Source organism: Piliocolobus tephrosceles, chromosome 14 (genome assembly GCF_002776525.5).
Source record: "Piliocolobus tephrosceles isolate RC106 chromosome 14, ASM277652v3, whole genome shotgun sequence".
NCBI classification, from domain to species: Eukaryota; Metazoa; Chordata; class Mammalia; order Primates; family Cercopithecidae; genus Piliocolobus; species Piliocolobus tephrosceles.
This window is the reverse complement of record NC_045447.1, coordinates 58,087,908-58,114,611: the sequence shown is the minus strand read 5'-3', so window position 1 is coordinate 58,114,611 and position 26,704 is coordinate 58,087,908. Positions and strand designations below refer to the sequence as shown.

Here is a 26,704-nt window from a genome sequence, read left to right as displayed (position 1 = left end):
CAATAAGTGAATGAATGAAAATTATTTTTATTTGAGCTTTGGTTCTGCCATTTGCTAGCAATGTGACTCAAGAGAAGCCAGTAACCCGTCTGAGCTTCCCTAGTTCACAAAAGCCTGTAATGAAGTCGACAGCTTCCTCAGGCTCCGAGGCTCGCAAGAAGTGCTCACATAAATGTGCGCTTAGGGCGTGAGTACTCACTCCCGATAACTCCAACACAGTGAAAAGGCAGAAGCGGTGTTTTTCTTTTTTACATTTTTATAACAATATATAAAAGATGACATAAATGAAATTTTACAGTAGTAGGGGAAGGCGTATATCTACTTTAAAAGGCAGGTCATTTTTAAAAGCTCTATTTTCTAAATTAAAACTACGAAAGCGGGGTGGGTTGTGGTGGGGGCAGTTGTGGCCCTGTAGAACCTTCGGTGATTGATGATCTAAGTTTCCAAAGGTGTCTCAGAGCCACGGTGGTTCTTTCAGTCGGGGATGCCTGCGGAGGGCAGAAAGAAAACAGGCGTTAGAAACCAGAGGTCAAAGATGTGTGGCGCATCCCGCCCTCTTCTCTTGCCGTCCCTACCGGCATTGAAGTACTTATGGACAAGGTTCTCGCAATGGCTTCACGTGCATGTACCCGCCGCCACCGCTCTCCCACACCTTCCTGGTCCAGCAGCGAGTCCACTGCCCGCCTGGCTGCTCCAGGCGCGCCGACCGCTCAAGCGCTCCAGGTCCGCCGGGTCAAGGGTAGAGAAAGTGCGACCACTCGGCCCGCGGGGTTGCAAGAAGAAAACGAGTGTTATGTAATGAGTGTCAGTGGTTGCTCACCATGCAAAGGCGAGAAGATGTGGCCTTTCCCTTCCTGCCTTCCCAGGCATCTTTTGCACCTGGTGAGGAGTGAGCCAGCCAGCTAGCAATAACCAAAGGGCGCCTCAAGCTCTGGCGCTCCTCGGCTGAATCCCGTAGCTTCCCTACGCATGCCTGCTTCTACAAACCCACAAATGGTTTCCTATCATTTCTGAAACAAAATGGATGCTCATTGATTCATATGATCTGGTTTCTGCCTTTCTCTCTAATCTCGTTGTGTACGGGCTCTAGCTCGCGGTTCGGTTCTCCCGAGGCAGCATTTACACTTGAGAGTCTCAAGTTTATTTTATTCCTGGGGCAGCATTTGCACTTGAGAGTCTCTTTTTATGTTTATTCCTGAGGCAGCATTTGCACTTGAGAGTTTCTTCCTCCCTAGCTTTCATTAGATTCTCCGACCACTCTTTATTTTCTCCTCCTATTCACACTTCATATTTACCCACTGCATTGGTTTTATAAACTCGCTCTCTGAAAAGCGAGGTTGTTATCTTGCTTAACGTCTATTTCCCAGGTCGGGCACGATAGCTTGGGACTGTAATCCCAGTACTTCAGGAGGAGGAGGGGGGAGGATCGCTTGAGTCCAGACAACAGGGTGAACCCTTGTCTCTATTAAAAACAACAACAAAAACAAACAAACAAACAAACAAACAAACAAAAAAAAAAAACAAAAACAGGCATCTTGGCGCGCACCTGTGGCCCCAGCTAGTCGGGAGACTGAGGTGGGAGAACCCCTTGAGCCAGGGAGGTTGAGGCTGCAGTGAGCTGTGATCGAGCCATGCACTCCAGGCTGGGCAACAGATCGACCCTGTCTCCAAATGTAAACCCCATGAGGGCAAGACTCTTGTTTGGTCTCATTCACCTTGGCGTGCCCACCACCTAGAACAGGGCTGACCACGCAGTAGAATCTAACCATGTAATTAATTGTGCTTGAAGAGGGAGTGTTGGGGAGTAAGAGAAGGAAGGGAGGAAGGAAGAAATGAAAGACTTGTGTGCTTGGATTAAATATCTTCGGTTTGGTTAAGAGTCGTTCAATTTATTCATTTGCTTGTGGCCCAATTCGATAGTTTTACTCCCTCTCCCACTTGGCTCCTCCGGCTTTTTATTCAGCCCTGGAACCGCGCTGTAATTGGCAATTCCTTCTAAATCGCGACAGATTGCTAGTTGTAACTGGAGGCGAAGTCTCCTTCTTCACCGGGACCCGGATGGTAGCTGTAACTGGAGGGAATTGGTGGGGAGCAGAGGCCGAGTAAAGAAGAACTTTGCGTCTTTAACTTCGAAGGTGATTTTGCGTTCTGTATTTACAGCATCTCCAAGCAGAGAGCTTAGAGCTAACTCTCCACCCCGTCCTCTCCGGCTCCCCTGTGGCCCAGGGAGCCCAGTGCCCCGTTCTGGGCCAAAACAAGACGGATTTCAGAATCTTCAAGGTCATGTTTTACCTTAAATATTCGTGTTAATTCCCATGTATTGCTTAATAGATCTATTTTGGTTTTTAAAAAAGTGTTCCTCCTCCAGAAACAATTGAGTAATGTTGGTACTTTCAGCAGACAGCTGTGGGGGTAAGGAACTGGGGTCATGGAATGGGGGCGGAGGGAGGATGTTTTGAGATGGCAAAAAGGAAAGGCAAGGGCAAGGTGGACCACAATTCTATCTTCATCTCTCAGCGATCTCTTGCACAAGTTTAAGAGGGAAAGGAGAGGGCCTCTGTCTGCCAGAGTGCTGCAAACTCCGGTGCACAGACTGCCAGGGTCAGCGAAGTCTTGGTCCTGTTGCCCCCAGAATCCCCTGGGGCAGCTCTGGAAAACTCTACCGCAATAAAGCGAAGGGTCAGATTAGTTGAGTTGTGCAGACGAGCCAAGACTGAGAGATCTCCAGATGATGCCACGCATAATTGGGTTTGGAAATCCTGGGGTTGGTCCAGCCAGCTTGGTATGCAAATGAAGAAACAGACCTGGTAAGTGGATGCAACTGGCCCTAGTTTGGAGGAAGAGGGGGCACTAGACCTCTAGCCTCGAGTCTTCATTGCTCCGCAGTCTAGGCCTTAAACTAGGAGAGGGTAGGTATGCTTTGGGAAGTATAATGTACAGAATGGGCTTTCACGTGCGCAACAAGTTCATGTCGGGATTATTTCCCATTTGCCGCTCTGGCGGGGCAGAGCGATCCGGAGACTCAGGCCCTCCCATGGATTGGCACGTGAGCCGAGGCAAGACCCAAGGCAGGTCTCCCGGGCTGAACTTTCTGTGCTGGAAAATGAATGGTCTGAGCTTTGGAAGCTCTCCGGGTACAAATCCTTAGATCATCAGTCCTCACCTGAGGGACCTTCCGCGGCATCTATGCGGCCATGGCTACTGCCCCTGGTGCCCCCCGCAGCCGCGCGCAGGTACCGTGCGACATCGCGATGGCCCCGTTCCTCAGCCAGGTCCACGGGCAGACGGCCCCAGGCATCGCGTACGTCCAGCTGCGCCCCGGCCCGGTGCAGCACCGCCAGCGTGTCCAGGAAGCCCTCCCGGGCAGCGTCGTGCACGGGTCGGGTGAGAGTGGCGGGGTCGGCGCAGTTGGGCTCTGCGCCGTGAAGCAGCAGCAGCTCCGCCACGCGGGCGCTGCCCATCATCATGACCTGCCAGAGAGAGCAGAGTGGTCAGAGCCAGGGTACGGGCCGGCATGATGGAAAGCTTGTGTGAAGCCCCCTCACCGCCAAGCAGACCCCCACACAAGCCACAGGTGTCTAATTACCCCTACATTTGCTTCCAGTTTCCAATTTCCTTCTGGAGTTCTCTATCCATTCTTCAGTACACATTGAATTCCATTATAACCTCCGAACTTCTGCGGAGCTGTCGCCACAGGCAGAGAGCACTGTGAGGCACGGGCAAAATAGCAAAGGGGCAGGGACAAACTGACTTTTACTCCAGTCCAACTTCCTGTATTTCCCTTGAGATAAAACTACTGAAATTTCTTCCTGAAATTATGTTAGGCCTGGAGATTTTTTTTTTTTTTTTTTTTTGTTCACTGCTGTATATCCAAACGCAGAATGTAGTAATTGTTAAAAAGAGAAAACTTGTTTGTTTGTTTTTTTAAACAAATTCTCACAAAACTTTTAAGTTACCCTTAGTTTCTGGGAATGTTGAACTTCAATTTCTTTTTCATTAAATTAGTTTTAAAATTATATATTGGCATAGTACAGTTGTATATATTTATGTGGTACAATATGAAGTTATGATCTTTGAACACAATGTGGAATTAAGTCAAGCTAATTAACCCATCCATCATCTCAAATATTTGACATTTTTGTCAAATGAGAGCATTTGGGATTTACTATTTAGTTATATTCATCGTGCTGTGAAACACATCTCAAAAAAAAATCAAACTTATTTCTCCCATCTTAACTGAGGCTTTGTATCTTGATTACCACTCCCCATTCCTCCGACCCCCCCAGCTCCAGCAACCACCATTCTACTCTACTTCTAAGAATGTAATTGTTTTATATTTCACAGATAAGTGAGAAGATGTGATATTTGTCTTTCTGTGTTTGGCTTATTTCATTTAGCATAATGCTCTCCAATTCCAAAAATTCAATTTCTTCAAGTATAAAATAAGGCTAGACTAATTAGCCCTAAAATTCCTTCCTGTGGTAGGTTGAATAATGCCCCCCCCAAATGTCTATGCCCTGATCCTCAAAAACTGTTAATTTATTAACTTATGTGGCAAAAGAGGCTTTGCAGATGTGATTTAAGTAATGGTCTCGAGGGAGATTATCCAGAATTTTCAGGGTGGGCCCAATATAACCCCAAGTGTTTTTATTAGAGGGTCACAGTCAGAGAGAAGATAAAAGAATGGAAGCACAAGCCACAGAGAAAATACAGGAACTATGAGCCAAGGAATTTGACGGTCACTAGAAGCTGGAAAAGACAAGGAAACAGATTGTCCCTTAGAGTTTCCAAAAGGAATGAAACCCTGTGGACCCATTTTTGACTTCTGATCTCTAGAACTGTACTGTAAAATAATAATTTTTGCTTGTTTTAGCTAACACATTTGTGATAATTTGTAACAGCAGCAGTAGGAAACGAAAAGGCTTCCCAGGTTTATGATTTGAGAGTTCATTAAACAAGAGATGGTCACCTTTTTGGTTCCCAAATCATCTTGGAAACAAAGCCATTTCCAGAGAGGAATTTTAAAATACTGTCTGCAGTCATAGCAACCTTAAAATTTGAGTGTTGCATGGTGGAAGTAGACAATTTATTTTAGGATAACTGTTATTTGTTATATTAATTTGAGGATGGTGGTGTTAAAGAGGAATTACTTATTTTTAGGTACATTTCATACCAAACACAAATTGCATAATTTGCCTAAATCAAGGAATTATACTAAATTATATTATGGTTATTAAATCCTGTCCTGAGAAAGTGAAACTGACTTACTTTTCAAAGAGACAAAGAGAAAGTATAAGCAAACCAAATTGCAGCTACAAAAAGAAAGACAAAATGTTGTAGTATATTTATTGTTCTGTGTATTCACTGAAGTTCTCTTCGTCTTGGTCATAAAACTAGCCTTAAAGGTTTTTATTACATTTCATAGAATGAAAAATCCAGAAAGTAATCCATATGTAAATATTTAAATCGTGATAGAAATCCAAAGCAAAAGAAAATGAATTCATCGAATTAAAATGTGTAGGATGCTTAAACCCATTTGATAATAAATTAATATGAATTTAGTATGTAAAATATTATTCAAATAAGTGTTCCTATATTAAACAACAATGTAGTTAGTTAGGATTCTAAGCCAACATCATTTCCCCTTTTCTACATGTTCTTCTCCCTTCCCCATTAAAAACTGTCAAAACTATCCACTTTTCTTTTTCCTTTTTGTTTTTAAACAAATAAGGTCTCTTCTAAGATATTTTAGGACTACATAGCCAAACTCCCGGGTCCAAGCTGTTGGCAAAATTTTAGAGATGCTAAGTTACCCATGCATTAATTACTTTTAAATCATTCCCTAACTCCCTCACAAAACTGGAGTAGGGAGAGGAGAAACACCACTGATCAAAAATGAGGAGCTGAAAACTCTATCACAAAATAAACTATATCAAGTAAGCTAAAGATAGCAAAACAGCAGAAATATTAGCAGATATTCATTCCCAAAATGGTAACTACATCTTATTTCTGGCACGGTCACATGAATGTAGCTCATTATTTCCTAAGTTCCTACAGCAAACATGTATTTATTTGCCCTATTCAGTTAAAAATAAACACAATATGTAGTTGCTTCTGAATGCTTTTTTTAATCTCTCTCTCTCTCTCTCTCTCTCTCTCTTTCTTTCTTTCTTTCGACAGAGTCTCACTCTGTCACCCAGGCTGGAGTGAAGTGGCTCCCTCTCGCTGTTCACTGCAACCTCAGCCTCCTGGGTTCAAGCGATTCTCCTGCCTCAACCTCCCGAGTAGCTGGGATTACAGGCGCCTGCCACCACCCCCGCTAATTTTTGTATTTTTAGTAGAGGCAGGGTTTCACCTGTTGGCCAGGCTGGTCTCCAACTCTCAGGTGATCCCCCCGCTCCTTGAGCTCCCAAAGTGATGGGATTACAAGGCGTGAGGCACTGCGCCCGGCCGCTTCTGAATAATTTCGATCAGAAATTTATATTCTATATTTATTCCAACATACACCACAGATTTCCACTGATAATCCCTACTAGTAAGAAAGATAAACTCCATCCAGGCATCTGTGAATTGGGGGCTAAGTAGTCCCAGCACATCTTACATTTCTTTAAGACTCCCATTTTATCTCAAACCTTCTTAAGTTTTGTATCTGATAGAGCATACTTCCATCTAATACAAATATGTTCCCCCCTTCAGATCTTCACAGCATTCAAGAGATTTGCACGCGGGTGCCTCCTCATTCCTTCCTTGGCTTCCCAAGCCCCAGGGCTTCGCCAGGAGGAGGTCTGTGATTACAAACCCCTTCTGAAAACTCCCCAGGAAGCCTCCCCTTTTTCCAGACTCAAAGTGCTACCTGATTCCGATTCCCCTGCAAAATTCGTCCTCCAGAGTCGCCCGCCATCCCCTGCTCCCGCTGCAGACCCTCCACCCACCTGGATGGGCCTCCGACCGTAACTATTGGGTGCGTTGGGCAGCGCCCCCGCCTCGAGCAGCGCCCGCACCTCCTCTACACGACCCCGGGCCGCAGCCGTGGCCAGCCAGTCCGCCGAAGGCTCCATGCTGCTCCCCGCCGCTCGCTCCCTGCTCTCCCACTCTCCGCAGCGGCCAAGTGCACGCGGCCGCCCCACCCTCTGGTGACCAGCCAGCCCCTCCTCTTTCTTCCTCCGGTGCTTGCGGAAGAGCCCCCTCGGACTCCGTCCCTCAGCTCCTCTGGAGGGATTGCGGTATCTTTCCAGGCAGGTGGGCGCCGTTCGCGAGTGCTTGGAGGAGGTGCTATTAACTCCGAGCACTTAGAGAATGTGGCACCCCTGAAGTCGCCGCAGGGTGGGCCTCCCCCGGGGGCACCAACCGGAAGCAGCCCGCGCCAGAGTCAGCGTTGGCAAGGAAGGAGGACTGGGCTCCTCCTCACCTGCCCCCAACACCGCCCTCCGGCCTCCCTGCGCCCAGCCGCGCTCCCCCGCCTGCCAGCAAAGGCGCGTTCGAGCGCGTTCACTCGGTTAAAAAGAAAAAAAGAAATTCCCCCCTGCCCCCCGCCCCGTTTCCTTCCTCCGCGGTACAACCTTCCTAACTGCCAAATTGAATCGGGGTGTTTGGTGTCATAGGGAAAGTACGGCTTCTTCTTTTAATCATAAGAAAAAGCAAAACTATTCTTTCCTAGTTGTGAGAGCCCCACCGGGAATCGAAATCACCTGTACGACTAGAAAGCGTCCCCCTACCCCCTCAACCCCTGATTTTCGAGAGCGCGGGGTTCACTAAGTCAGAAACCCTAGTTCAAAGGATTCCTTTTGGAGAGTTGGCCTCCCCTCTCCTTCTCCAGCCCTTCCCCTGCTACGTGTAAAATGGCTGTCTGGGGCAAGGGTTTCTCAGACGTGTACATTGCCTGGTATAAGAGCAGACTCTGAAAAGATGAGGTTTATTTAATACGGGGGAGAATTCTGCCTGTAGGCAGATAGGAAAATGGGGATGGAGTTATTGGAAGGACGGACTACATTCTCAAAGTCATAATTCCTAGACCAGAAAAAGTGCTTAGTGTTCTAGAGGCAGAGTTGCACAGTGATCCAAAGACCAGCTTTACACACTATCCTGTCTCCTTCACACTCTGCACATTTCTCTTTCCTACTGAAAATACCTTGCATTTTTCTTAGTTATAAAGGGGGAAGGGAATATGAGTACCCCCTGCTTTACAGGGGTTGCTGTGAGTTTAAACGAATTGCTATATATTAATACATATAAGCCTTAAGAACACTGCCACACATTCTAAGCTAATACCGGTTAGCTCTTGAATTATCCGTTTTGAGGATTGGCTTGCAATCTCGTTTTGAGGCATAGAAAGAAAATGCTTTGGAGCCGGACGCGGTGGCTCACGCCTGTAAAAGCTGAGGGGGGGAGACCACCTGAGGTCAGGAGTTCGAGGCCAGCTTTGGCCGTCTCTACTAAAAATACAAAAATTACAAAAATTAGCCGGGCGTGGTGGCGCACGTGTGTAATTCCAGCTACTCAGGAGGCTGAGGTAGGAGAATCGCTTGAACCCAGGAGGTAGAGGTTGCCGTGAGCCGAGATGGCGCCACTGCCCTCCAGCCTGGGTGACAGAATGAGACTCCGACTCAAAAAAAAAAAAAAAAAAAAAAAAAGCTTTGGATAGAGTTATAGAATTATCACTATTATATAAAAGGAAAGGCTGGACGCAGTGGCTTACGCCTATAATCCCAGCATTCTGGGAGACTGAGACAGGAGGATTACCTGAGGTCAGGAGTTCGAGACAAGCCTGACCCTGTCTCTACTAAAAAATACAAAATTAGCTGGGCTTGGTGGCGCATGCCTGTAATCCCAGCTACTGAGAGGCTGATGTAGGAAAATCGCTTGAACCTAGGAGGCGGTGCAGGTTGCAGTGAGCCAAGATTGCGCCATTGCACTCCAGCCTGGGAGACAAGAGCGAAACTCGGTCTCAAGAAAAAAAAAAAAAAAAAAAGAAAGAAAGAAAGATCAAGAAGACCTTACTCCCTGAAAAGATTATGGGCCCCTCCACCACCCTCACTTATAAAGAAAAGTTAAACAGCACTAAAGAGTATAATAAGTACAAGGAGGTAAAAGTTCTAATTTTTCCTGTGACTATTACTTTTTAAGCTTTTCAAAAACATATATTACGTTTTTTAAAAATGGATTGCTCAGACTTTGCTGATGCCTTAAGCACATGCTTAACCTGCCTACTGGATAATCCAGCTCTGTTTAAAAGTTATATTTCAATCCCTGGTTGACTTAAACCTCGTAGACCCAGTATATCTTGTACTTTTAGTGTCTGCTTGATGTTAAAACATGTAGTTTTTAAAATTAAGCCAATGGAAACAATTTGGGATGTCAAGTATGTTATTAAAATCTACAATGCATTACTGTGCCATTTATATTTTCCTCAGGGTACCTCTCATTTAGCTGTGTAGCAATGATATGGAAAATTCAAACTATCGATAAATAAAATTCTTTTAATTTAGCTTAAGATATTTCATGATGGAGGAGGAAGAAAGAGTGGTTGCCAGGATGGGAGGGAGGGAACACATATCCATCACTAATACAATGTTTTGTTTGTTTTAGGAGATGGAGTTTCACTCTGTTGCCCAGGCTGGAATGCAATGGCACGATCTCAGCTCACTGCAACCTCCACCTCCTGGGTTCAAGCGATTCTCCTGTCTCAGCTTCCAGAGTAGCTGGGATTACAGGAGCATGCCGCTACACCCAGCTAATTTTTGTATTATTAGTAGAGACGGGATTTCACTATGTTGGCCAGGCTGGTCTCGAACTCCTGACCTCAGGTGATCCACTCACCTCAGCCTCCCAAAGTGCTGGGATTACAGGTGTGAGCCATCATGCCTGGTCTACAGTGGTTCTTAATGGGGGTGGGAGAATGGGAAGAGTAGGCTCCTTCAAGAGGCTGTTGAAATACCTTCTTCTCAAAAAAGAAAGTATGTAACGATTTTTTAAAAAGATGTGTTCACTTCCACATGTATTTCTAGATAAAACTTTCAGGGAATTCAGGGATTTCTCTGAAACTCTACCATGGATTTCTACATCGAGAACTCTTTCAGCTCTTGTGAAATACATACATAGCTATTGGTGAAGAAGATGGGAGATGCAACCATACAAAAAACAACATTTGGATGCATCATATACAGGTGTAAAAGCTGACTGCTTTGGAAATAACAAGAACAAGTTTTAGATATGTATACACTCTCTTACCTTGCAGTAGAGCTCTGGAAAGATTATGGCCTCCTTGGGTGGGGTCCTTTTGCTCTAGAAATTGAAGTCCATTATCTATTATAAATCTTACGTAAATAGTTAATAATAGTGGGAAAACTTTCCTAGTTTCTCTATTAAAGAACCCATCACGCTCCCAGTTTACTCATACATATCGACCTGAGGTGCAAACCCCTAGAAGAATGAAAATATACAGTCCTGGATCTCGGTGCTCCTTATGCCAGCCTCAGATTCCCTATGTGCAAAATGAGATTATAATATATTTCATGTGGCCATAAAATATGATAATGTATGTCCAAAAGCTTTCAATGTAAAAATTTACTACATTTACTAGAATTTACTAAAATTTGTTGGTTATTATTATTATTCTCACACTTACTTTTCCTCTTTCCTGAGAATGCCATTCTTTTTTAGATTTGCAATGCATTGGCAGTTTTGAAAATCTATACTGTGAAATTTAAACCTGTCTTAATTCTGATCAGTCTTATAACAAAAAAAGACTACCACCTGTTCATTCATTCAGCAAGCTCAGATGCTAAGGGCAGACATGGGGTAGGGGGGAGTAGGTCAAACGTAATATCTCTAGAGTCAGACTGCCACGGTTCAAACCTCAACTGTTTCACTTATTGGTTCTTTAACTTTTAACACAGTTACTCAACATGTCTGGGCCTCTGTTTTCTCATTTGCATGATTAGGATAATAACTGTACTTGCCTCAAACAGTTGTTTAGGGATTAAATGAAGCATGTAATGCTCTTAGAAGAGCAAAATAAAGTGCAGAATGATACAAGAAAATGAAAAGGGAACGAAACTCATTCTCATTTGTCTCTAGTAGGCAAAGACTTCCTAGATGCTGAGAGCTGATCCCAGTCTTGAAGAATGATGTGAGTTTAAAGATGGAAAAGGAGAAAGATATTCTAGGCAGAGGTAAGAGGATGTGCAAAGGCATAGACATTTAGGAAAACTGAAAGTAATTTATTTAGACTTATTCGTGAAAAACAGCCTGTGAAGGACTCCTCAGAGAGTCAAAAGAAAAACTAGGAGAAGGGGTGGCAAGGAAGTGAGGAGACTGTGTTGACTACTCTTTCATAGCTTGGTTGTGATAGTTCAAGGCCCTATGCCATGAAGTGAGGCAGATGAAAGGTGGAAGAGACCTGAGCACACACATACCTAGAAGGGCAAGTGCCAAGTGAAGAGAAGGGAAAGTCAGAAGAGAATAAAAATGAAGTACACAGGTAAGATAGGATATTTTTGAGGACCCGAGGTCCCTCAAAAGTAATGAAGAAATAGAACACAATGTACAGTGGTGGTTATAGATTTTGTCACAAGAGATACATAGATTTGGGAGGGAGAAAAGGTCAGAACAGGGAGGAAGTTGAGGCACTTCATTCCATGAATGAGGAGGTTAGCTTGTTTGCAGAGTGAAAATAAGATGGTGGGTTAGGAAGTTTGAGAATGGTAAAGGTTTGGAATACCTCTTATGAGTAGAGAGGAGTAAGACTCAGATAGAGAAGCGTTTTATTTTGTTTTTTAAAATCAGACTGGAGAACCCAACTGAGGGTTCATGACACAGTGGGGACACTTGATTACTTTCTTTAAAGAAAGCCCTGCAGTGGTGCTACTACTTCAGCAACCCTACAAATCAAAGACTAGTCATACTAGATGTGAATATTAATTCAATGTATTACCAGAAAGAGACAGAAAGATACTTGAGAAAGTAGTGTCCTAGAGTTAGGTTCTGGTTCTGACGTGGCATTGTGGGATTGGCAAGGTATGATATGCACATATTTCATGTGATAAGCAGATGATTTCGTTAAGAAAATAAAAGGAGTTGAGGCAATAGCTCTACACTGAGACCAAGTGACAGTTCTCATGTGTCTAATGAACTATTTTTTTGACTGTGAAATTTTTTGAGATTATTTCTAGATTCATTATCCATAATTTTCAAAATGGGCTCTCTCTTGTTCTATTCTTTACACTTGAAGTGAGATAATACACACATATTTCTTTATCAGTTTCAATATTAACATTATTATTAAAAATAATTGTTTTAAATATAGCTTGGTGTTAAAAACAAAATATACATAGAATATCTCTGGGGAGATACAGGAAAAGTGTTACCTGTGAGGCAAGGAAATGAAGAACTGGGATGGGCATGTAACTTACTTTTCACATTCCATGATTTGTATTGTTTGAATTTTGTACTATATGCATGGCCTTTCTAATGAATTAAATAAACATAATAAAACTAGTAGACAAATAAGAGTTACTTTTATTAGAATCATCATTCATAGCTGTATTTGAAAAAGAGTAACTGAGTACCTACTATATGTCAGGGACTGGGCTTAAAGTTGTCAAAATTAATTAAGAAAGAAGGGTTCTTAGTCAAGAGCATGTATTAGTAACAACCATCAGTATATTTGCTTCTCTGGAGGAGGAAGGTGGTATTCAACTGGGACGAGCTCTTGAGTGGAGCCCACAGTAATCATTTGAAGAGGGAAGACTGGGGTGATGCATTCTGATAAATGACACCTCACACTTGTGTTACCAGGAAAAAAAGGTTTCAGAGTCTGGAGACAATCCCATAATTAAAGAGAATTCCTTAGGAAGTAGCTTATGAGAGCAAGACATATGCCCTGTAATGGAGTTCCTAGGTACAGCTGTGTTAAGCCTTCATAGATGAGTTCTAGAATAGGATGTTGGGTGCAATAGATAATTATTTGAAGGCAAAGGCAATAGAGGAATAATTCCATGTATCCCTTTAATTTAGAAAAGCAATAATGCAAGGAAATTAGAGTCCCTGGCCTAGCTCTACCACCTACTTTGTTACCCTGAATAAATGACTTTTTTTTTTTCTAGCTTCAATGTCTTGATCTACAAAATGGGCATAATCACAAATATGTAAAAACAGATTGTGGTTTGGCCCTGAAGTGCCAAAGTGCTCCTGAAGCTGCCCCGGATGAAAATTAAAAATTCTGATAATCAAGGTCCAGTGTGGGTGGTGAGAGTATTTTAAATGGGAAAGAAGTACTTTCTTAGGTAAATAATTGCAAGGTATTTAATTATTTATTTTCTACAAGGAAAAAAGATCGCTTCAGCATGAAAGGGAGACCTCTGGGAAAGTAGAGCAGACTTCCAAACAGATTTGCTAAGAAAAAACAATGTGTCCCTGGGAGCAGATCTGTAGAAGTTTCAAGACAGAGGATGTTTCTTTCTCCCTTTTACTATCCTCTATTTAATTAAATTCAATAGAGCACAATTATTTAGTATTTGCTATAAGGAAGGTACTCTTTTAGAAACTCTATGCTATCTTCACTCATTCAGAATTATTGTAAAATTTCTCTTCCTGCTCAAACTGGATCTCAGCAAGGAGTGCAAAATGCAAAATTCTTTGATGTTTTGTAGATTTAATGCATAATTATAGTTAAGTCATAATTTCCAATCTTAGTTTCCAAAATGTTAACTGGGTGTAGAATTAGCAGTACCTATTATCATCTTCCCAAGAATATTCTGAAGGAAACTTAAAAGTACATTACTTATTATATAGCAGGTGTCTTTTCTAAATTATGTGCAAAACACATGTGATTTTAAATCTATGTAAGAAATTTACTATTAAAATATCTCTAGGGTGTATGCTTGTGAAATGAGGAATCTTTGCAGCTCATAAAAACAATTATTCCCTAACGTTTTGGTAAATATTTTTTATGTTGATAAACTACTTGTGGTGAATTACTTATACCTATTTGTAGCTATTTGATCAGCTGAGAACACTAAAAGATTAGCACAGTATGTATATATGTACATATTATATGTACATATTTGGTATATATGTATATTATGTACAGCACAGATATTGAGAATTGGCCTCATCCTGAGGAACAAAATAAGTAATAAACATAATTAGAGGAGATAGGCAGGAAGAAATATAGATAATAAAAAATTCATTAAAAGTTGCCCAGAAAATAATGGCTATCATTTTTTGAACCCCAACTATGTGACAAGCATTAAGCAGTTTTATACATGTAATTTACAATTCTACAGCTGTCCCATGGGATAGAGAGTATTATTCTTTCTTCATAATGTGGACAACAAAAGGCTCAGAGTGCTTAAGTAATACGGAAAATAAGAAAGTTCAAACTTAAGGTTCTCAGTTCTGTTTGAGAGGTCCTCACTCTCCCTACTACAATATCTGTTTTTCTAATGATAATTTATCCAGTATGTGGTGGACAACTCATCAATGCTTCCTTTTCTTTGAGGATTGTGCTTTAGAGCAAGTTGCAAAACCTGGGCCAAGATCACTGACTCTCCATTTTAAGAAACTACTGTGCTTCTATGATTATTCTTCAGTAGTAACACATAAGTGATAGAAATTTGGAACTTAAAGACACGCAAAGTCTCCTGAAAGTCACTTAATTCAGTCCCCTCATTTTTGAATGATTTGCTTTCCTGATTAAAGCTCACATATGTAAAAATAATTAAGGAATTAGCTGCACATAGAAAATGAAAAACTACCCTATACAAAGCAATAATTATTAACATTTTGAAATACTTCCTCTTTTTCTTTGCTTAATCTTTACATTGTGAATATTATGCAATTTTGAAATGAGCTTTTTCTAACTTATTAGAGCATTTTCCAAACTTCTCCAAAAACACTTCATAAATGCTACTTTTAACAGCCGTAACACATTCCACTGGAAAAATAGTTATAATTTACTTAATGATGTCCCTGTTGTCAGATATCTAAGGTGTTTCTAATTGCTACTAAAAATAGTATTGTAGTTTTTCAAGGGTAGAAAGGTCTTGAATATATTGCAAAACTGCTTTTTTAAAAGTCACCATTTTGATTTATAGATAACAAAATGGAGGAGTGGTACATATTGAGGAACTATGTAGCTATGGTTACTCAGCTAATAAATGTTTGCTGTAACTGTTGAACTCAGTTCCTCTCTCCATTTTCCATTCTTTCTGTGGCCACAGCTACTTAATTGGACTTAATGTGGGTGGTGGGAAATGCCAACCATATCCTTAATCATAATTTTGGAAATGATACATATGCAAGTGGGACAAGCCTAGTCTTTAAACTCAGATAGAACTGACCTCTCATTTACCAGCTCTGTGGGCTTGAATAAATTATGCAAACTTTCTGAGCCTTTATTTCCTCACTTCACAAAGTGGGGAAAATAAAATTTACCCCATAAGGTTACTGTGAGGAATAGAGAATGTCAGATATATAAAAATCCAGGTGCACGGTAGGCTCTCAATAAATGGTGCTTTTTAATTTTTTGAGAATATATATGACATCTATTATCAAGTTATTTATTTAGGTCATCAAAATAAATGTCATTTTGAGTAATTTTTCATTAATTCCTGTACATTCTGGCAGGTATCTGTGATTTCAACAAGCAAATTCTCTTCTAAAAGGTGTGATGCTACCTCTGAATTCTAACCTCCTGAAAAAAACAGCTTCTTTGTAACAAAAGTTGCCCATGTTATGACAGAAGAATTTCAAAAAAAAAATCCTTCATTAAATCATGAGAAGTGACACTGGAGAGTGTCACCGTGTTCAGTGTTTCCTCTGCATTCATTGCTACCCACCTCCACTGCTTGGAGTGCATTTCAAGTGGAAGCTACAATGGGGAAACTACAGTTAAAACTGACGAATTGCAAAATTTTCTGTCTCTAAACTTCTATTCCTAACCTCCCTCTTTTTCCTTTTTGATGGGACAGATATTCCCCTCTCAAACATGCTGTCCTTTTTAATTGCTAACACAAGCATATATAACATCTCATTTCTGCTTATGCTGCTGATGTATGTATGTGCTGTTAGAGTTCTGAGATAATGTTGAAAGTTACAGATAAATAATATTGTATTCGGTTTTCACTCCCAGGAGTGGAGGTTTAGTATTCATGGTTTACTGATAGGTTTTACAATGGTTTAGGATACTCTAATTTCAGGGGGACCATCTACATGGAAGCTTTCCTCATCAAATGGAGAATGGTTGTCCCCCTTTTGCCCCTCTAAAAAACTAACCTTTAAAAGTAGCCTGCTTTTTTGGGACTCTATAGTCTTACTGCTAATGTTCAATTTTCTGTGTCCTTTCCTGAACTTAGGAGAGTTCCGAAGCCAATCTCCCCTCTGATATTATTAAAGATTGCAAGAAAATTTTCTTGTGTTAAACCATTCTTCCTCAAATCACATTCTTCACCTGATATATGATTTAACTCCCCTCAGGGGAATTCACTTCTTGATGAAGTGTAATCAACTTTGATTAAATAAGTAAATGCTTCCTATTCATGTTTTAGCAGTTTTCACATGCAGATTTAACATTTCCACTCATGTTTTCCTTTGAGTTTCTGACTTGAGGGTAGAGTTTTATCTTTTGTGTTGTCATAGTTAAGATGATAACTTCCATAATTAATTTTTCAAAAAGGCAGTGATAACAGAATATACTGTATGTTTACTCTGTACTGATTTAAAACCCCCAAGTCAATTTAGCCTTAAGAAAGCATACTATTTAGTGTATTTTGTGTCTTTCTTCGATATCCTACTATTTAATATTTCTTTCATGATTATGAATACTAGAAGAGCTTAGAGGCACACCCTAAAGGCCACCATATAGAGCTTCTGTACAGATGTGAATTTAAAAGTATGCAAATTTACACTGATTTTACCTAACATCTTGGAATATACCAGGAGTCTGAATACATACATTTTTATTATATGTATATTTTTAAAGTGGAGTTTAGAAATTTCTAGCTACACTGAAAAATTATAATGAAGTAGGTATTTACTGTAAAAAACTAATGTGCTTTCTTAAGGGCATAGTTTAGTTAGGCACTGTAATGACTGACAAACGTATGCTGTTTAAAAGTTTAGAGTGAATCTTCACACATACTATTTTATCTACCTCTTATTACCTGAATACCATAGGGTCTCAGGTTTACAGATGAGAACATGAAAGCACTGAGAGTTTCTCATACTTCATTCTGGTACCATGACAGCTATTAAGTAAAGGAAATAGAATCTGCTCACAGGTCATGCGAATGCTAAAGAAAGTAATCTTTCTTTCTTTCTTTTTTTTTTTTTTGAGACGGAGTCTGGCTCTGTCGCCCAGGCTGGAGTGCAGTGGCCGGATCTCAGCTCACTGCAAGCTCCACCTTCCGGGTTTACGCCATTCTCCTGCCTCAGCCTCCCGAGTAGCTGGGACTACAGGCGCCCGCCACCTCGCCTGGCTAGTTTTTTTGGTATTTTTTAGTAGAGACGGGGTTTCACCGTGTTAGCCAGGATGGTCTCGATCTCCTGACCTCGTGATCCGCCCACCTCAGCCTCCCAAAGTGCTGGGATTACAGGCTTGAGCCACCTCGCCCGGCCTTAGAAAGTAATCTTTCAACTGCATGCTTCAAGTGGTTCCTGTGCTGGTGAATAGGTATCCCATTTATTGCTTTTAAATTAAGGTAGGAATAAGTAGTTTATACGTACAGTCATATAATAATTTTTCATTGGTTTTATTTTGGTCAAAAAATAAATTTTTGAAAGATGTTAACCTCTTGTCAACCAATAAATATTTACTGTGACTTATATGGCTGATGCTTGAGTATAGCAGAGGCCCAAAGGGGTTAAGCAACTTTCAAAAGAATAATTAACTAAAAGAGATGGAACTGAAACCATATACATAGTATAGCACTCCATGGGCAACCAAGTTCACCTATATACGAATTACCAGTCAATGACTTTTGGCAGGCCATGCAACCTATCTGATCCTCAGTCTCCAGATCTATGAAATGAAAAAATGAAACATCTAAAACATAAAGATATTGTGATAATTAAATGAGATAATGGAAGTTGAAGTGTCCTATTATTGTTAAGCTCCTCCTAATTATTTTTGAAGAAAGTGATAACTTTACCATGTGATTTAGGAAGAAAGTTTTCATAAGCTTCTTTTAAAAATTAAATGTTAAATATAATATATTCAACTTCGACTATTCAGTATGTAAATTGCATGGAGTAAAATTCAAAGTGTCCGATGTTGGACATTTACCAATTAGATTTTCAACTGGGGGAGTCACTGTTCTCTAGATAGCTGCTGTTTCTTTAAATTGGGTGAGAGAGTTATACAATTGCTGAGTCAGATGATCTGGCAGCCTGAAAGAGAATGAGAGCAAGAAAATGGTGGCACTCGAGAAAAGAAAGCAAAACAAGCTTTTTCCTAATACATCAGCAAAGTCACTGGTGTAATATTAGACAAACTGTAGCTTAAAAGCAGAAAAATGATCATTTGAAAGGCATGATATTTTAGTTTTTCCTATAATTGTTACTTTTTAGCTTACATTTTCCATCTATATTTTCCCCCTCATCACTGTGCTTTTACAGAGACATAAAGACCCATTATTTTGTTCATAAATGCTTTATTCTGCTATGGCTACATTTTCATGCAATCTTGCCCTGATCTTAGATAAGCACAAGTTAAACCTGTGAAACACTTGTGCTTTGATTTTTCTTTCTTACATAATTTTAGGTTGTCATGTTTATTACGAGCCTGGTCTGGATCATAAAATGAAAGAAACCCCTATTACAACACACACACACACACAGAGAGAGAGACAGAGACAGAGAGAGATCCATTCATTCTGTACAAAAAGAAGTAAGTGTATATAGTGTTTTAAAAAGACAACGTATAGCCTATGTGGAAAATTTCTGTATGGTTCTGTAAGCTTTAAAACACAAATATACCTTGTTATATTTTTTTCTCTTAAACTATGTTCTGATTGTAAAAATGTGGTATCTAAGAGACATTCTTTTCCAATTCATACAAAGGATCACATAATAATAAAGGGTCTCCTTCATTTGGTGAAATAACTCCTCCACTGATTACTCAGACTGTCCTCCCTGGGATCCAGTAAACTGACTCTAAACTTAAAATCTTACCTAAAATCCTGGACCTCAGTTCAAAGATAAATAAGCAGAAATAAAGTTAAAAAAGTAAAATTGGTCATATTCGTCAAATTGTGTCCCAATGGGCCACTTGTAATAGTATCTCCTTCAAGTGTTTATTTAAAATGCAGACTTCTGGGACCCACAGCAAATCTGAATCAAATTTTCTAAAGTGAACCCCAGAAATATGTATTTTTAAAGGCAGCCCAGGTAATAATGCTGTTGTTAACCTTTGCCATATTTTAAAAATTTCTAGTTACTCACATTATTCAATTAAGAAAGCAAAGACTTTTTAAATTTACATTACCTCTATTGTACGATTTTATTAGTTTCAATTTGATTAAGAGATTACATGTCTTTGTTCATATAATTCTGAACCTCTATAAAACCTTTCTCTCTTAAAAAAAATCCTACTGCCTTCACAACTATTTAAATAATTTATGATATTTTATTTTGAAGGCGAAAGAGAAAACTGAGAAATAGTTGAAGAAGAATTAAAAAGTCCTTTGTGATAACATGTTTATATTTTCATGAACAAAGCCAATCAATACGTCATAAAAAATAAAAATCAACGTACTATTTTTTTTGAAAGGATCTCTGATGATTTGGGAATTTCAGTCTTGTAGTTGATGGCTTTCACTTTTTTTTTTTTCCTTTTATTACTTCTTTTTGATTGTATAGTTCTGCCGAAATGCAGCCATTATTCCAGGGCCCATTAATTAAATAAATGCACTGAGAGACACTGACAAGCACTCAGAATTTCTTCAACCACCCTTTTTAAAAAACAAATGCTAATTGGACATAAAGATGAGAACAACAGACATTGGGGACTACTAGTTGGAGGAGAAAGGGAAGGAGCCAGGGCTGAAATACTACCTACTGGGTACTGTGCTCACTACTTGAGTGACAGATTCAGTCATACTCAAAACCTCAGCATGGTGCAATATACCTTTGTAATTAACCTACACACGTGCCCCCTCCTTCTAAAATAAAAGTTGAAAAAAAAATCTACGAGGCATTATATTTTTTTAAAAAAAATACCACTATGTACAAGGCACTGTGCTATATCTGGAACTACAAATATTAGTTAAACAGTCCAAGACTCAGTGGGTTCAGAGACTCTAAGTATTTGCCATTCCTTTTAGATGGAAATCTTCCTTGGTCCACCAAGCCCTATCTTTCTGCCCTTTGAAAATTCTCCCTCACTTTCTTCATAATGCCGTCCTTGATTAATTCTCCTCTAGGAGTACTACTGTTTTCTTGTATTTAAAATCATTCCTGTAATTTCTTGTTTAGATGGCTTCGTACATGAGATTCACATTCAACAAATAGAAAAAAAACGCTATTGACATTTGGTAGCTTCGACAATTGTAAACACATGTGGGTTTGCTGAATACATATTAAAATAGCATGAATTAGGATATGGTGAATCTGTTGAGGTCCCAAGTTGGTGGGTATTTTCCAGGAAGTATCAGACCCTTTAAAAGGACCTTTTATCATCTACCAAACAAATCCTTCATTTATTAATTCCTAAGGTTTTTTCCATCGATTGGCTTACTGTCATGGAAATTGATCTTGTTTTAATAGCTACTGCCGTTTTTTAATTCTAATCAATTATTTCATTTGAAAAGAAAATTTTCAAATATGGGGAAAGCTGCAATATAAGAAGAAAACAATGGACAGACATCATCACTGGAAAATTACTACGGGCCACTCTCTATCCCATCCTGCACCACCACATGGAGAAACTGAGGGAAGGCGAGGCCTTTCAACACTCTTGGGTCTCCATCTGGCATGTAAGGGAACGAAATGGCTGTCGAGTCTCAGAAGCGCACTTTCCCCGTGGTTCCTCCAAGTAACCCTGACTCACTTCTCATCTACCCATCCCCTCCAAAACAAGGCCTAGCCAGTTCCAAGCTGGAGAGGTGACCCAGAGTTGCCTTCTCTCATGTCCTGCCTTTCATCCCGAGTCCACTAAGCCCACTCAGACTCTGTCTGCTCCAACCCCCACCCCAGCTAGTGAAATCCCAATTGTCCTCCACGTGGAACCCCAGGTCTGCAGTTACGATAACGGATCACATCGCTCCTGCGGAAAGTGCGCGCGGTGGAGTGATAATTGGACCAAGCGTCTAAATTCTTGATGGAGAACCTCGTTCCAGCTGCCAGTTAAGCCTCTGGGATCCGCAGCGTCTCTAGGAATTGAGAGAGTGGGGAAGTTAGGATCGAGGAGGAGGATGGTGGAGGCTGAGGAATGGAGGAGCAGCCCGCATCTCATCTCTTGTCGTCGGTCGCTCTTTGGGGTCCAGGGCCCTTGCATCCCCAGCGTGGCTCAGAAGCAGCAAGACCTGCCTGAAATTGATTGGAGGGGACTAGAGTGTGCTTGTGGGGTGGGGTAGTGGGGGCGGAGAGAAGGGATCCCAAGAAGGGCGCCAAGTGCTGTTACCAGAGGCCTAACACGATGAACCTTGGAAACAGGTATAGCTACGGATTTATGGGTTTAAAAATGGAACTTCTTGGTGAACGGACATAGCGTACATTACAGTCTGAAGTCACAGCCCTCGCAGGTTTTCCCAGACCTTAAAGCCACGTTCTCGTGTATGATACTTAAACAACTCAGTTTCCTTGTCTTTCCTCCCTCCCTACCTACCTAAGGCTAGAGAAGTTCTTAGTTCATCCACTGTGTAGGATTGTTACCGTGTCAAAGGCTTTGGAAATGTATATTTTACTGGTGATGGTCATAGCACTTTGGAAAACTCAAAAGTGAAACGAAGAAAATAAGTATCACCAACCATTTTCCCAACCCCTCTCATCCTGAGGAAACCATTATAACTAATGGGGGAGGGAGGGGAAAAGAGAGAGAGAGAGAGAGAAAGAGAGAGAGAGAGAGAGAGAAACTGTTTACTGTTTTGAATCTTCCTTTAAAAAAACCTGACTTTATAATGCAATCATTTAACAGTCTGTGAAACATTCTTCAGATATCTGATGATCCAGAATGTAACTGTACCATAATTTAACACTTTATTGCTAGAATTTTATGCAGTTTTTGATTTCTTGCTACTACTTATCCATTTGTATTAATCTTTGTCAGAACCTTTCTTTCCTTAGGATACCTGAATATAAAATAGCTGAATGAAAGTGGATGGGTTCATTTTAAAATACAAAATTGTTTTTCTTGATGGTGAGGTGTTTAAGAGGTGGATTAATCTCGTTGGGCAACAAATAGAGAAGATATTAGTAATATGAGAATCAGAATTTAGATAATTTGTCTTAAAATTCATATTCAATGTAATAATTTTATATTTAGAAAATGAAACTGTACCCATTGTTTATATAACTTAAACTGCCAAAATAAAGCACCACAAAAACTTTTTATCAGGTTGATTTTTGTATCCGGCTGGGCTTTGCAGCAGATGGAAGGGCTAAGGCAAGCTTGTCCAACCTGTGGGCCCGAGGGCCACATGCAGCTCAGAATGGTTTTGAATGTCACCCAACACAAATTCATACACTTTCTTAAAATATCATGAGGTTTTTTTTTTTTTTAAACTCATCAGCTATTGTTAGTGTTAGTGTACTTAATATGTGTCCCAAGACAATTCTTCTTCTTCCTATGTGGCCCAGGGAAGGTAAAAGATTGGACACCCCTGGCCTATAGTGTTCTACTATGAAGTTTCAGTTTTAGTTCGGCCTATAATGTTTTAGTACAGAAGGCAAGTGAGATTTTCTCTGTTTCTTCAAGGATTTTTGAAAAAGTGTAAAAGCACTGGGTCCACTGTTGAACCATGCTGTAAAAAATATTTTTGATACCATTTGTATTGCTTTACTAACAGGAATTGTTCATATGTTGGTAAAATGGTTTAGCTTAACTCTACCATGGTAGTTGACAGTTATGAACTAACATGGAATAACAGACCTGTAAACCATCATAGATGGTACTAGGCTATGTTGTTGCTACCTTAAGATGATAATAGACTTTCTAAAATTAAAGAGTACTCAAAGAAGTAAAATGAATATTAAGTCTTAATTTCTGAAAGGGCTATGGTTCATTTGGAAGTGCAAATCATGTACACATTGGGAATAATGGTTTATACTAACTGCACAGTGCTTACCTTGAGAGGACTCTATGCCATTAAAGAAAAAAATAACTGAGCCTTCTGAAGTAGCTATAAACAAATGACTATTTAACTTCATAATAAAAATATGACTATTTTGTAAATGCACCAAGGTAGAAGTAACAAATCAACTGAGGCAATTTATCAGGTTTCTGTGGTTAAGAAACTGGTAATGTGGAATTTTAGTACACATATTTCCAATCATATAAAAATAAAAAGTAATAAACATATTTGCAGAAAATTTAAAAAATTTTAAAATAACATCTTATTTGCAATGATATTAAATAATTCATACAAGTAATTTTCAGCATGTGTGCCTCTCAAGGAATTGTACGAATCCTAACATAATTAGTATCCATATATATTCCCAAATCAATATAACCATAGGCATAAAATATATTAATGTGAAATATATAATTACATGTCATTATAATTAACACCGCTAGATTTTGTATTATGTATATCGTTTTACATATGAAATTGGAAAAGCGCATATATTTCAAGGAAAACATTCTATCCAAGCTGTGTGTTCTATCTTCAGAAACTTCCTGAAGATTGGGCTTTTCACATACATCCTGAAAACTGATTTATACCTAAATAACAAAAAATGATTTATTTCAATGAATCTATCATTTAAATAGTTTTGCATTTCATGCATATACATTAACATACTATAAAATATTTTCTCTAACTTAAAATCACCACAGTGTTATGTTTTATAGGCCTAAACTAAAAAATACATATTTATGGCATTTATATACATTGACATGTTCTACTTTGTTACTACAGATTTTCAGAAGCAAATTAATAATTTAAATAAAATGATTTTATATAGAATAATATTAACTAGAGTAATAAATATTTTTATATAGACAATAATATTAAGAACTATATTCAAACAGTTACGGATCACAGTGGCTAAACTTTTGCTGATACGGATAAACCACTGTTAAAAAAACAACAATCAGGGTCTTGTCAATGTTTCAAAATGAATTACAATCAAATCCAGCAACAGGCCCTGAAATCCTTTATAAACTCCTTTGACTAAATTAAAAAAAAATTAACTTTCATAATATGAAAAGTAAAATATGCATTTATCCTATAGATTATAAATTTTTGCTAATAGAAATTGAGACACTAAATTAAACACTGATAGTTTTAACAGGTTTATATTTCCATGTCAAAGAGACAATTAACATTGCAGTAAAAAAAAATTATCCCTCCGCTGGCCTTTGCTTTTTGAAGTTATATATTCCTGGCGAAGCCTCATTAAATTACTTTTAGACTTATTATACAAGTTTTAATTAGCATTGTGCATATTTTAACTGTATATATACTCTTTCAGTTTTCCTGGTTATAGGAAATTACACCGGCTGTGTCAATATTTGTCAATGTGAGGACAAAACTACCTCCGATTCTGTTTTTCAAGAAGTAGGCCTCATTTTTAAACTGTGCTAACTGTCGTCTGAGATGACTAAAATATTATCAGTTGGGATTTTTCAGAAACAGTTCTGCAGTTCTGTCGTTTGCTAAACATACGAGCAAAGTCCCGAGCAGTTTCAATCACTCAGGCCGCCGGACCTCTACCTCTAACTCACAAAGAAAGCCCATTTTCCTGTTGGCTGCAAAACTGCCCCCAGAAGAAAGTGCTGGCTCCTCTCAGCAGTAACTGATCCTACGATCCTTGTTAGCATTTCAGGAAGTCACTGCCTGCGTGGTCCTTCTCTCTCAGGTCCTCCACTCTCCTGGAAGGTGGGAGAGGGTGACCCCGCCGGGAGGTTGGGGAGAAAAAAGGCCGCCTCCAGAAAACTTGGATGGTTAGCAATAATTCCCCCCAAGGAGAAAGAAACTGTGCTTGAAATACACCTTTCCTACTGTGTGTGTATGTGTGTGTGTGTGTGTGTGTGTGTGTGTGTGTCTTAGTCATTCCCACCCAGGATATTCGGGAGTCACTGACTTCTGAGGTGGGTTTAGAAGCTCTGTTAGCCTCAGTTTCACACGATTGAGGGGGCTGTGTGAAGGCAGGTCCAGGTTCAGTGGTATTGCGAGAACCACATGTCTAAGTCGTTGTAACCCGAATGGGGAAGCCTCCACCGCCGGTTATCTCCTCCTCCTAGCCTAGGCTAGAGACGAATTATCTGTTTACGAAATCACACCAAACAAAACAAGTGCCGAATGCGCCCCGGACTTTTCGAGGGCCTTTCCTACCTGGTCTTCTAGGATGCGGCTGCTGCCCTAGACGCTGGCTCCTCAGTAGCATCAGCACGAGGGCCACAGCGGCGGGCGCCCCTGGCGCTGCCCACTCCCCCGCGAGCCGCGGGATGTGAACCACGAAAACCCTCACTCGCGGCGGGCCGCACGCGCGCCGAATCCGGAGGGTCACCAAGAACCTGCGCACCATGTTCTCGCCGCCTCCACTGCCGAGCTCGGCAGCCGCTGCGCCGCCCTTTGGCACCAGAGGTGAGCAGCGCCGCTCCTGCCCCTCTAACTGCAGATTGGGACCCACGCGCCGCCCCCTGCCCATCTCCGCCCCGCAGGCGCGCACCCGCCTTCCCTGAGCGCGCCCGCCCCCCACCCCCACCCCCACTCCCACCCGGACCTCCAAGATCTCCGAACGGCTCTGAGCCCTGCGCACGCGGGAAGGGCTGCAAGAGGCGCCGGTAGAGAGGCGCGCGCGCGGGCGGCTCGGGGCCCGCGTTCCTCTCCCTCCCGCCTACCGCCACTTTCCCGCCCTGTGTGCGCCCCCACCCCCTCCACCATCTTCCCACCCTCAGCGCGGGCGCCCCGCGGTGACGGCCCAGGGGCCGGACGCCTGGAACGCAACTCCAGGCAGCTCGCCCCCTAGCTACATCCGTCACCTGACACGGCCCTACCAGGAACAGCCGCGCTCCCGCGGGTTCTGGTGCTGCTCGCGTCCCCGCTCCCCTATTCCCCTTGCTTTATTCCTAGCTCCCCTCGTCGAAAGTCTTACATTCTTCGAACTAGATTGTTTAAAAAAGCAAAAGGAAGAAAGGAAAGCGAGGTCATCTCATTGCTCTATCCGCCAATCAGGAGGCTGAATGTCAGTTTTGAACTAAAAGCCGCTCCGCTCCTCTTCTAGATTTGGAAAACAAGCGAAATTAAACGAAACCGCTGCATGCCTCCGACGCGACATCTGGACACGGCGTGGCGCTGGCGCTGCGGGAGCTGCGGGCCCGGCCTGGCGCCGGACTAGGTAGGTGGAGTCGCACCCGGGGGTCCCAACTGGGTCCGGGCGCCCCTTCCCCTCCCAGCTGCTCGCTCGCCGAGGGCGCCGGGCTGGGACAAGAAGCGAGTCCTTTGTGTCTAGCCCATTTTTATTTTCGGTTTTAACCTTCACGACAGGCGCGGAGCATCTGAGCGCTTCTTCCTCTTTCCTCTTCCCCCTGCGCTCTCCCCCG

General features: G+C 41.0%; 1 protein-coding gene and 1 long non-coding RNA gene across 10 annotated transcripts; one reads left to right on the top strand and one right to left on the bottom strand.

Moving 5' to 3' along the window:
* Positions 1 to 5: 5 nt before the first annotated feature.
* CDKN2A (cyclin dependent kinase inhibitor 2A) lies at positions 6 to 26,681 on the bottom strand. Of its 9 annotated transcripts, none has more exons than XM_026453896.2 (3): positions 26,159 to 26,681; positions 3,164 to 3,470; positions 6 to 488 (listed from the first exon to the last, which is right to left on the bottom strand). In XM_026453896.2, the coding sequence occupies exons 2-3, from the start codon at positions 3,465 to 3,467 to the stop codon at positions 475 to 477; spliced, it is 318 nt and encodes a 105-aa protein (XP_026309681.1). In that variant the 5' UTR covers positions 3,468 to 3,470; positions 26,159 to 26,681; the 3' UTR covers positions 6 to 474. The 9 variants fall into 9 exon arrangements, with proteins under 9 accessions (XP_026309681.1, XP_026309680.1, XP_023059646.1 ...); XM_026453895.1 differs by lacking the exon at positions 26,159 to 26,681 and adding an exon at positions 25,494 to 25,856; XM_023203878.2 differs by lacking the exon at positions 26,159 to 26,681 and adding an exon at positions 25,494 to 25,850 and having other exon boundaries at positions 3,238 to 3,470.
* Positions 25,607 to 26,500, top strand: LOC116418447. The gene is made up of 2 exons (XR_004228467.1): positions 25,607 to 25,745; positions 26,386 to 26,500. It is a non-coding gene; the product is annotated as an uncharacterized LOC116418447 (long non-coding RNA).
* Positions 26,682 to 26,704: the final 23 nt, after the last annotated feature.